The sequence below is a fragment of the Clytia hemisphaerica genome, unplaced genomic scaffold (assembly GCF_902728285.1).
Source record: "Clytia hemisphaerica strain Z4C2 unplaced genomic scaffold, Clytia hemisphaerica genome assembly, whole genome shotgun sequence".
Classification (NCBI taxonomy): domain Eukaryota; kingdom Metazoa; phylum Cnidaria; class Hydrozoa; order Leptothecata; family Clytiidae; genus Clytia; species Clytia hemisphaerica.
The window spans coordinates 414,561-427,412 of NW_027103770.1; the positions used below are offsets into that span (position 1 = coordinate 414,561).

The 12,852-nt window shown below is 34.6% G+C and overlaps 1 protein-coding gene across 1 annotated transcript; it reads right to left on the reverse strand.

The window, feature by feature from the left end:
- Positions 1 to 1,774: 1,774 nt before the first annotated feature.
- Positions 1,775 to 3,539, reverse strand: LOC136805989 (uncharacterized). Its single transcript, XM_067062572.1, has 2 exons — positions 3,069 to 3,539; positions 1,775 to 2,362 (listed from the first exon to the last, which is right to left on the reverse strand). The coding sequence occupies exons 1-2, from the start codon at positions 3,537 to 3,539 to the stop codon at positions 1,775 to 1,777; spliced, it is 1,059 nt and encodes a 352-aa protein (XP_066918673.1).
- Between the last annotated feature and the right edge of the window lie 9,313 nt (positions 3,540 to 12,852).

Sequence of the window (12,852 nt, forward strand, 5' to 3'; positions counted from 1 at the left end):
TGAGAACTTACAAGTTTGTATTGATTTATTTCAAGGCGACTAATCACCATCAATACTACTACTCGTTAATCAAACTTTTCCATCAAATCAAACTGCTACCAGACATGGCCTTCAAGCTTATCTGGTGTAGATTCATCAACACAGCAGGTTACATTGGAAGAAACATAAGTTTAGACCTACATCTTGAGCATGGTTAATGGTTTCTTGAAAGTACTCATGAAAGGCTTGAGAAGCAATGTCAATGAGAAAAACGCTAAACAAAAGGCTCATTCTCTTAATAATTTGATGAAAATTGTCAACAACACAGAAGCAGTCCATTCTATTAAGACCACCAAAGGACACAGAAGAGAACCTAAAACTGCTGCTGATGAAAAATGCTGAAGTGTTTGTGTTAAAGGAGAAAAGGCACCACGACTCCTACCCAAAATGTATTTTGAAAAAGCTTGATATTACAGGATTTGTCAATTGGATGAAAACAAAAGAAATAGAATTTAAAGATACATACTGTAAATAATTATGAGTTGCTGAAGTACAGGGTGTCCATAAAAAAATAGGACAGAATTTGATATATAGAGAAAAATTGGCAATAAAGGGGGGGGGGTTGTACTTTTACGGTGTGACGGGATTGGCCCTTTTTTAGTACGGTATTACGGGATTTGACGAAAAAAAAGACGGCAAAATTTTAAAATCAGACGGTGACGGTATTTGGCCTTATTTATTGTCATTTTACCGGTATTTGAACCTGTACAAACCGGTGTGACGGTGTTGCTTTTTTTTTCAATTTTCGGGATTCAGGGACTCAGCAAAAAATTTTGACGGGAAAACGGTATTTCGAACCCCTACAAACCAATTAAATTGCCTTTTCATGATGAAAAATTTATAACTTAGCTTGTTAGAACTGTTCCGCAAATTATGAGGATTTTTCTTTATATGAAATCCTGTGCTAATGTTTTAAATGCACCCTCTATGAGTTTATATTAAATTATTTAAAGTAAACAAAAAAATATATAATGTATAAAAATGTACAAAAAAATTTAAAAAAGTACAAAAATGTATATTATATTATTTAGTCATAGTCACTATTACTATCATCCAAACTTTCCCCTTCTGAGCTTGCAGAAAAGTCTGAATATTCATCAAACATAATTGGCCCACGACTAGAATTCAACAATTCAGTGTGCCCATCATCAAATTTCAAGTCTGAAAATACTTTCTCATCATCATCAACATCAATAAAAACTTCTTTGACAATAACAGCAATTTCTCGAGCACATTTGAAATTAATCACGTGTAAATTTTTAAGAATGTAATCTACTGAATCAATATATTCAAGATTTTCAACAACTTTAGAGATGATTTGCTCATTCAAACCAGTAACTAATTCAGGTGGAGTCAGAAGTGGTAGAAAAGAACACTGACTTTCGTGAGACTCAATAAGAAGATTTCGAATAAGCTTTTTATCATCTGGGGTCACGTTTCGAACAGGAAATTTTGGTTCAGAGGACTCGCAATCCATAACATCTGGTACTTTGAGACCTTCACAACATGGTTCTCCACATTAACAATTAGTGGCACAAAAAGTGCAACACAAATGACTTGGCTGTTTTGGGCTTACTTGTTCATTATTGTCATTAAACGGTGTGAAAAGTACTGTTCGTAGACAACTTTCATTTGCTTTTAAGGAGTACTTTCTCATTGACCTACTGATAGTTGTACCTCCTTGGGGAAAATTGTACAGGATAGCGTGTGAGATTGAAGTTTTTCCTCTCCCAGCTCAACCAATCTGTTGACAGTAGTCGACCAAATGGTAAGCCAAACCAAAGTGAACAATATATTTGACGTTTTTCATATTAATGCCACATCCCAAGCTGCTTGTAGCCACAACAACACGCATCGGACAATCCAATGTTGTCAAGGTTGTCATTACTACTTCCTTCTTTTTGGGCTTTGTGTTTGAATGGAAGATACCAATTAATTCCTTTGGGTCAATTTCGGAATTCCTTTTTGACAAGAATCTCTTCAGTTCATTGTACACCAAGCCAGCAGTATCAACTGAACGACAAAAGACAACGATTTTTGGAGTGTCGAACCCTTTCACAGATAAAAGATTGACAATCCATTGAAGACACTCAATGTTTTCTTGTTTTGGTACCTTTTTAACTCCAAGGAAAATATTGTCTCTGTTGCTGCACGTTGAAATAATCTTTACAGACTTGGACAAATTACAGCTACTCTTCACAAGGCTCTGAAGGTCTAAATCAATTGTGGCACTGAGAGCTAATACAGGAACATTTTGACGACAAGCAGATTTCTGCTGAACGTTTCTCGAAAAGGTTTTGAATTTTTGGACGACGATTGGCCCCTGTAAAATAGAAATTGTTAAGTTAATTTTATTCATTGTTACTTGAGTTTGCAAAAAAAATCCATGAAAGATTTTTGAGCTTTTTCAATTTTTTTTACATGCTCAAAAAATGAAAAAATAAATAAAGACTGATAAAAACATGTTTTTCTACCCTTTAGACTATTCAGGAAATGAAAAGAAATACAAAAAAAGAACTTATGAAAGCTTTCGTTTCATATTTCAAAATATTTTATCTCCTTCCTATTATAATACTGTGGCCTCGCAGGATGTCACATATGTAACACAGGAAGAAATATGGAAATCACATGCTTGGTAAAACTGATTTCTGTGCATGTGATTCTGAAAAAAGAATGCGTGTGAAAATGCAATTCACAAGCTATCTTTTCTCGTCTTAAATGGAGTGTCTGACTAGATCTAAAATCACAAATAGGATTGTTTGTCTTTCTTAGAGAGAGAGAGGTTTAATACACTGAAAGTAACTCACTTCTATTCTATTTAACAAGTGAGAAAAGATGGATTGTGAATTACATTTTCACACGCATGTGATTTTTTGCAGAATCCTGTGTAATATGTTGATCAACAAATAGAACTAGACTAGAGCTGGAGCTAAAAAGAATAAGAATCTCTAATCTAGTCTGAACAACTGAAGAAGGGTAGGAAAATATTTTATCAAATGATGCCAAATTTTGACCTTTGACCATGTCACTTTATGAACTTCTTCTACCACAATACAAACTAAATTGTCCAACATGAAAGTTGAGCCCAAAACTTCTCGCCATTTGTCTGAGATCCACGATTCTGGTGTTCCAAAAAGAAGATTGAATTTACCAGAGCCAGATTTTATCTCCTTCATCATTGTAATATCGAGAGTAGAAGATTTGAGTCCAAGATACTTCAATTTGTTTGCTTCCTCTACCTGATTCTGCATCAGAGCGGCAAGGGGTGAAATGACAACAACAACAGGCTGAGATTGGGAAGACTCCATCATTGAAAACAACTTGGGTAGGCATTGATAGATCATAGATTTCCCAAATGCAGTCGGTAAAATACATAACGTGTCTTTGCCAGTGTATATATTTTTGATTGCTTCAATCTGTTTTGGTTTCAGCTTTATGTTAGTTTCTGCAAAAATCTCATCCAAGCAAGATTCGACAGTACGTGTATTTGAAGCCGCCATTTTGTAAAATTAACTGATGTTTTCAACTTTCACGAAAGTTTCCGAATTTTCATCACGTGAAATAATCTAACCAATCAGAAGAGGTCAAAATCTCGCCGAGTTCTGCGTTCAAAAAATGAACGCGCGCTTTCGGGTACCTAATAGCCGTCCCCCCCCCGCTAATTAATTTTTCGAAAATTTTCCACCCAGGACATTCTTATTCCAACCCCCCCCCCCCCCGCTTATTAATTTTTGGGAAAATGTTTTTGAAAGTTCCCTTTTTTGTCTTAATTCTGCTGTATTAGCCTCCTTTTCAAACATTTTCCACCCAGGACATTTTTATTCCAACCCCCCGGCTTATTAAATTTTGAGATTTTTTCCAATCCCCCTGCTTATTCCAACCCCCCTGGCTATTAGGTACCCGAGAGTAGATCTTCAAGAGATATTTTTCTAGACATTTCTAGCCAATTTTGGACTTAGTTTTCCAGATTTTCTAGCCTTTCTAGAGACATTTTCAGGCACATTTGTTTATTTCTAGACGTTTCTTGAAATTTTCTAGTCCTCCACTTTGTCATATTTCTTTTTATTTTTCAACTTTTATGAAACTAAATTTTGCTTTCAATTTTTAGTTGAAACACACGTTATCAACACAAACTCAAATCGGCTCCATTATAAGTCCCGCCACACTTTTGGCCTAAATTCTTTCATTTTCCTAGGGGTTTTCAAGGATTTCTGCTTAGTAAAATTTGCATTTCGCTCGCAGATCTAATTTTCGCGTTAGACACCCAAAATGCGAAAATTAGTTCCGCGAAAATTAGTTCCGTTATTGTATACATTGGCTTAAACAGATTATTTAGAGCAAAGTTTTCCTTTGACAGCTGAAAGTATTTTCAAAAATTGATAAAAGGGTTAATAACAAGATCCGATGGCAGCTGAAGAAACATTGTAAACTTCGCAAGCAGGGGAGGGGCAATTTCACCTCGAAATGTTATTGAAATCTGGAAAAGTAATTTTCAGTTATTTATTGGAAAAAATCGATCTACTATCTTATTATCTTATGGATACATTTAAGAATTTTGCTACCTTCTGAAAATCCTCCATTTGAAATGTATGAACGTATTTATTATAAAAGTTTTAACACATTTCCCTTAGAATGTACTATCGCGAAAGTCAACGCGGACGATGCTGTTGTCAAGGACAAACTTCAAAAGATATTAAAAGATGCTCCAGATCGCGAGGGTGGCACACGCCGGGCGAAAAAAAAAGAGAATAAAAAATAAATCAACGAACTAAAAGCTGGAATGGCTAGAAGCGATTCTTCTATGTATGGTTTACACAGTGTAATTTCGCGAGAAATCGGTGTTTAAAACTTCACTTTGTTTTGCCTGAGAAAAACTAAAGATTCACTTTTAGCCCTTCGGGCTTTTACTTCGTCGGCATATTTTAGCCTTAGATTTTTAGTACATAACGTATTACATCGAATAAATCGTCTTTAAAGCCACCCTTGAATAAACGCCTCCCTTAAAATCCAAAAAAATCAATAAACGCCTCGGGCCTTTATTCGAAGTAATACGGTACCTAAACTTATATTTTACAAAAGTTTTAATTGTTGAAAGATTAATTTTCGCGGGAACTTATTTTCCCGGGACAATTTTTTTCGCGAAATAATTTAATTTTCGTGGGACTTATTTTCGCGAAGACGGGAATTCTAAATTTTCACGAGGATTAAATTTCGCAATTTTCGCGAGAAGTAGGCTTTTTCGAAAATTCAAAACTAAAAATCGAACAGTAGACCAATAAAAAACTTCAAACAATTATGATTTTCTCAAAAAATAGAAACTGTAGAGCTCTTTTAAAACACAAATAATGGAGAATAAAGTTTATTTAAATTAAGTCTTGTTTCAAAAGATGTCGTAGGGAAGAAAAAATTCTCAGTGAGAAAATAACGAAGCAATAATTTTGAACAACATAATGTTTATTATATTTGTAAAGAAAACAAGTCATAAATTTTATTAGTCCTCGTTATCATCTGGTTGAGAATCTTCTTTGTCCTTTTCTGTATCGTTGAATAGATCGAAACAATTCCCATCACTATCAACCCACTTCTCGTCCTCGTCCTCATCCTCACTGTCTTTATCACCAGCGTCACCAGATTCATGCATATACATATTTTGAGGGAGAAGACATAACTTGGACCCCCCAAAATAGACCCTAATATGGACCCCATTATGGACCACAATATGGACCCCCCTCAAAAATTGCGAATTGCATCACGGCACCACGCGGTCGAATTGTATCATGGTTACCACATATTTAATTTCATAGACCGGCTATTTATTTGTATTTCTTGAAATAAAATCATTTCATGATCATTTATTATAAAATAACTTTGAAATTATGTTTTAGAACATAAGGTCACACGTGTCATAGACACAGGGCACAGGTCATACAAATTACAGACCAGAAAAATTGTAACGCGCTCGCATCATATAATTTATAACATGAATATAGTATATATGCAATGGAAATGTTGCATACAAAATATGATATTTAGAAGATTTCAATGACAAAATCATCAATCCCAAATATTGACAAAAAATGACACTTAAGTTATGTAAATAAGGACATTATCAAAAAATATGAGGTGTATACACCAATTTCAACAAGTTGTTTTTTCATGCTCAATAGGATGCGGGCGGTGCAAATGGATATAGGTTGTGATGCAATGAATACATTAAATGCTCCAAGAGAGCTGTTTTAGAGATATGAAAATAGTACTTATTTCATTATTTTTATTTTTATGTTCACAGGGCATTATATAACTTCAAAAGTTTTGAAAGAACGTGTTACTTCCACGAGAAGGACGATACCTTTCATTAATCATTTTCTTGACAAAGTGACACTTTCGACAAAAATATTGACAGGGCACTTAAGTGGGATACGTGCAAGCTTTATTACACCCAATATTTTAATTGTACCGAATGAGATGCTTTTGATATAAATAGATAAATATTTTCAAGAGGCAAACACTGGGAAGCGCAGTTTTAGAGATACAATTCTTATGTTGACAAAATGACTTATTTTTACAAAATAATGATCAGATGGTCAAATATAAAGCTTCTTTAATTAACCAAAATGCTTTCCCGCCATTTTTGAGGGGGTCCATAATGGGGTCCATATTGGGGTCCACATAGAGGGTCCATATTGGGGTCCACATAGGGGGTCCAAGTTATGTCTTCTCCCATATTTTGATGTTCTTTGTCGAGTGGTGATGTTTCGTTTTCAATGACCATTGCGGAAGAGCTTAATGGATCAATATCATCGAAAGGGTCCAATGAAGGCAGACCAGTAATACCTTCCTTGACAGCTCCTGAAATTCCAGTAATTTTCCAAACTTTCATATTAACTTTTTCCTTCTGCAGATGTCATGTGATTGAAAAGCATGAAGAGGCTTCAAAGTGCTTCTTTAGATCAATATCGATTAATTCGAGAGCTTTCCCTACATCCATTTGACGCTGTACCTTATCAGTATACCAAACGGTAAATTTATCTTTCATGAAGCGTTTTGCGTAATCATTGGGACCACCTTGAACATCCAAAGGCTGGAATAAATTTTGCTTGCTGGTACCTTTTGTAAAATGGTGTGATTCTTTTTCAAAATTTCCTTTACTGGGTCTGTCATTTGACCCTTAAAGACGTCCATGTGTTTTAATGTATATATTCTTTAAAGTCGAAAAATGTGTACAAATCTGTACTAGCTTGAAAGCTAATAGAGTTCGACTGCCTATTTTACAAAATGAATCATTCATCATCATCTGTCAATGCCCAATCGCTGACGATTTCTTCTGCAGAGCATTTTGGTTTGTAATTTGAAGATATTTTTGTTTGGTTTTGTAATTTTTTAACGAGGCGTAGTTTTGTTCTTGGGCTTCCTCTTACGCGCCAGTTGAATCCTTTATTGTTATTGTTCTTGTTGAGTTTCTTTGCTTGTTCGTGCATCTCCTTGATCTTTTTCCGTTCGTTGATTGTGAAATCTTCCGTTATACTTACCTGAAAGAAACAAGTTTCTTTTAGCATGTGTAAATTCTTCATGATAAGATCTTTGTAATATTGACTTTGCAGGGTGACTTTCAGAGGACGGCCGTTCTTAGTTTTTCTGTCTCCTAATCTGTGGTGAGTAACATTGATTTCTGGAACATTGATGTCATCTAGGAGTTCTCGGAACCGAAATTTGTGGAAATTTGTCATATTTTTTCCCATTTTCTTCTTCTTCCTTATCTGGGCCTGAATATTCGAGAAACCCGTGAACGATCATATTCAGTTTTCTAGATTCTATGTCTCCCTTTTCACTTTCTTCCTTCCGTTTTTGTTCTTCGGCAGATTTTAAGTCTTCTTTTTGTTTCTTGGTAATCTCGGCGTATGTTTTCTTTGATGTTTCCGTCATTATTTCTGCGGTGTGCTTTATTTCCTCCTTTATCATGCTTCTTGTCTTTTCATCCATCTCTTGTAGTTTCCCTGCCAGAAAAGTTTTTAAGTCATTTTTGATGGAATCACGGGTTTTGGTGTTGGTGTTGACCTCATTGTTCAGTTTTTGTATGACGTCGTCTTTCTTTTTAAGTTCATTTTGCATCATATGTTGGGTGTTTTTTCCCACTTTATTTCTTAGGTTTTTCGTTATTCGTACGCAGTTTGAACATAAGTAATGATCGTTGTAGGATGTCACGAATATTTGTAGTTGATACAGGGGTAACTGTGTGCACTCATAATGAACTGATCTTTTACATTTTTTGCATGTTAAGCGATCCAGGTCTTCGTCTTCAGTACATCTTGACGGCGTGCAAGCTTGAGGTGGTGAGGCTGCTTCGAATAAGGCTGATCTTTATCCATTTTGATGTTATTTTCCTGAATTTTGATGTTTTTATTTGTTTTCAGCCATTTTTTCGAAGAGCGTTGCAAAAGCGTCTGATCTTGACGTCAAATAAAAACCAGGATGAGCAGGGCAGGATGATCAACAGGAAGATTTAATGATTTGCGATTTGGGATTCGGGAAATCACTAATAACACATTATCTGGATGTTTGTTTTAACTAACTGGTGAAATTGAAATTTCACCATCAAGAAAATGCTATTCCCGATTTTTCAAAATAAAGATCAGTTTGTGTTTCTGCTGAAAACATCATTCACGAATTAAATCCTGATTTATAGAAAGCTGGTAAAATAATTAAATGTATTCGATCATTCTGTGAGCATTGGTTCGATAGCTCTCATTCGTTCTGACATGTACTTGCGCTACTTTGAGAATCCCGGCACTTTTGTCACAATAGTGGAGCTGCACTAGAGAGCCAACTTAACCCTATTCGGCCTAGGGGGGGGCTCTTTCTGTTCGGAGGTCAAACTATTGGTAATAGTTCCTGAAATAATAGAGCTTTTACCGTGAAATTTTCTGTAAATTCCTAACTTTTATTTAGCTTCAAAATAAAAATAAATTTGACACCTAAATATTTTCACACCTTGAGCATGATGACATTTCTGACAGTAAGGTGTCACAAAAATTGACACTTTTCTAATACAAATTTATTTTTGATGTCAAATATATCATTTAAACCGTAATTTATTGAATATTTAGGATAAAATAAGCATTTTAAACTCAGACAACTTTTTTCTAAAGCTTTTGTTAGAATACAATAGCTATTTATAAGAACAAAGGAAATTTTCGGTTTTTGCTCACTTTGGGCATGATGAGTGACGTCATCAAAAAGATTTTTTGTCAGAAGTTACCTTACGTGACAAAGATCTTGTGTGCCAAATTTCATCCAAAAATACCCACTAGATCAAAAGTTAAGGGGTGGTACAGGAAAAGCCCCCCCCCCCTAGTTCTGAACCGCCCCTAAAAGCCTAGGTTGAATAGGGTTAATGACCTCAAACCCGTCTCACCGATCCACTGAGCCCTTGCGACGCAAGTCCATTGCGAACGAATGAGGCCGCCCTAGCGGGACGCCTCACCTTTAGTGTTGTGTTACACACTGATCGAATACACCCTTATAATGGTTTGCTTTACATACGACTCGAACACTTTTGAGTGAAAAATCTCTAATTTGTGATAGTTTAAAATTTTTGAAAAGTTCTGATGTAATTAATTGTTTAAAGGATACACTCAAATTAAAGAGTTCGGAAAATCGAATTTCCCAATCTGGGAAATTTTATTTCCTTAATTCGAGAAATCACATTTCCCGATCCAGAGAAAGAATAGATTAAAGCAAGCAAGGTCAGAATTCGTGATATTTCCTTTCCCTAACTAAATTACCATAAACTACTAAACTTGTGAATTTATGTTTTCGCATAGGTTTCCATTTCTGATGTAATCTATTTTTCACGATGTGATTTCTAATTTTTCCTAGTTTCTTTATGAATTAGATTACCAAACTTGTATTTTCGGATAGGTTTCTTTTTCATTTAGAAAGAATTTTAGCGGTTGGTGTTATTTTGTTTCCCTACCTTGGTCACAATTTTTACCTATTCTAAAAATTTTAAGTTTATGATTTAGGTTTTGCCATAGAGGATTTTATTGATCCCGAATATGCCAAACAGATTTGGGAAATTATTTCCAGTATGGTAAAAACAAATACCCAATGCTCCAAAGAATCCCAAGTTAACATTCCCTAATCCTAAAAGAAATGGATTGAAATTCCCAATCTGTTTTTTAATTTTCACTAGTTTGGGATTTAAAGATTTTTTCCTGTGATAATCCCCGCGAAAATTACCCCTTAAGGTACAAAGAGTAAACTTAAAGAATTGAAATATTTTTATTCCAAAAAGAATATACGACTGTATGAGTTGTGTCTTCTTACCCTAAGATATCTCTGCACCATATCATCAATTTCACCAAACATTTTTGGGCGTCCTTTCGGTTGGGATACAATTACTTGCATTTGTTGTCTAGATTCAATTTCAGCAGCTTTTGCTTCTTTGTTATACTTTGACTTGAAACTTCTGATGGTACTTTCATTGATTCCAGGATATTTTAGTTTCAAGTGACGAACTGCTCTTGTTGTCCCATTTTCTTCTGTATATTCTGCGATGAGAAAACGTTGTTGAGGAGTGTAGACTGTATAACGTCCTCTTTTATTGCTTGTTGATTTAGATACTTCATTTTCAATAGCTTCAGTATCTAAAGACCCAATAGTTTCCATGGTCTATTTGTTTACAAAATTGAATAAAGAATGTCAAAAGTTTTTTCGAAAAAAAAAGGATAAACAAACGTTCGATTTGAAAACGTACGAAAGATGTTTACTCTTCCGCATTCTTTCGAATTCAAATTTAGCCACCCAAAAGATTCGAATGTTTGATTACTTTTGCGTCCGCATTCTTTCGAATGTTTGATTCGCCTTTTGTATCAGCCAAACATCCCTTTTGCGTCTGCGAACATCGAAAGCAAAGCGAAATATGACAAACCACAGCAAAACTTTCTTTCTGTGGATATGTCTTTAGACAAGTTTGGGAGCAATATCTCGAGGAAATTTTGTTATGCTATCACGAAATTGGAAATGATTTTGATTAGCATCAAAACATGCACTGGTGATGATGTTACAGTGGGCCATCTTCCGAGGGAAATATCTCGACCAACCAAATTCTTGATCGATCGAGGAGCAGTTGTTAAATCGAAGATAACAAATTCCTACTACAGGAGGTCTCCTTTTTTGCAAGGCGGATTAGAGATTCAATGCATTGTTTCGGTTACGTTACCTGGTACTTTCAAACACCATTTATTACTTGAACAATATAGAGAACTGGTTGAAAAACTTTATTGCCAACCCAAAGACGAGGTGATTATTAAAGTCTATTCACGATAAGTGTGCACTCTTTTTTCTTTTACCTATAACTTTTGAAGGAATTCTTCAATCTTTATAAATTTAGTATCATTGGAAAGATATTAGTGAGTGGAACAATTTGAAATAAAAAAATCTTTAAGAAAATACTAAAAGTGAAGATGAAAATGAAGGAGAAAAAAAAGGAAGATCTTGTAGAAAAGTGCTATAACTTTCATTTTCACTGGAGAAATTCTTTGATCTTAGCAGATCATCACTGTGAAGAAATTTCATTAAAATATTTATTAAATATACAGTTATGATACAAAGTTAATAAGTGACTGACCCCAAGAAACAGCAAAAAACTGGCAGAAAACAGCGTTTTTAGACGTCAATCAGCTTATAACCTTGATATCTTACTGAATGATTATTTTTGAGAATTTTTTTCACAGTGATGACGTTCGATGATCAAGAATTCCCCTCAGTGAAAATGATAGTTATAGCACTTTTCTACAAGATCTTCAGTTTTTTCTTCTTCATTTTCGTCTTCATTTTTAGAATTTTCTTAAATATTTTTTTATTTCAAATTGTTTCACTCACAAATATCTTTCCAATGATACCAAATTTATAAGGATTGAAGAATTCCTTCAAAAGTTATAGGTAAAAGAAAAAAGAGTGCACACTTATCGTGAATAGACTTTAGTAATTTTTTGACTCCTCTCTCCTTGGATCCTTTGTCAGTATTTATGCAACGCGTGTCAAAGAAAACGCAACAAACAAAAAAAGAGGAAAAGTGAAAGCACTACAGAAAATTCCAGAAAGAAGAACGATATACGTAATTTTTTCAAAAAACAATCAGGAGCAGCCAGAAAATCAGCAAAGACGTCAAAAGAAACACAAATCAACAAATCAGACTGTATAATTTTGAACTGACTTTTAGATGTACCTAGACAATTGTAAATTTTCTTATTCACAAATTCTTGCTTTTGTCTAAAGATATAACAAGCATTGTTGATGAAAACTTTCTGTCGTACCGATTGATATGTCTTTAATAGGTATATTTTTTTTTGAAAACTAAGGGAAATTGTGTCTAAAAAAATTTTTTGCGAGGATAGATTTTGGTTTTCTGACGACTTCTAATAGCTTTTCTTTGGCACCTGTCGTTATTTTGGTTTAAAGTAGACGCACTTGCGCGGTTTTTAGTCTAAATTGAACTACTTTGAATTGAACCTACCGATGAAGACCTATTTGTGTGCTCGCTCTTTGATGAGTTGAAAAAGGATTCTAAAGTAAATTCACAGAAGGACTGCTTTGTATACTCTAGCAGTAGGTTAGGAAGCGCCTTTCTGAAGTAAATATGGTTCGCATAATAGATTTTGGTTTTCTAACGACTTCTAATAGTTTTCTTTTGGTACTTTCGTTTTTTGGTTTTAAAGTAGACACTTGTGCCATTTTTAGTCTAAACTTAATTACTTTGAATTGAATTTACCCTCGAAGACCTATTTGTGTGTTCGCTCTTTGATGAGTTGA

Bases quoted from the DNA above. Each gene is read 5' to 3' on its own strand.
- LOC136805989 (XM_067062572.1), bottom strand. From the start codon at position 3,539: ATGGCGGCTTCAAATACACGTACTGTCGAATCTTGCTTGGATGAGATT. The intron at 2,363-3,068 runs GTGACATGGTCA...TCTATTTTACAG, and splicing joins TGGTAGAAGAAGTTCATAAA to GGGCCAATCGTCGTCCAAAA.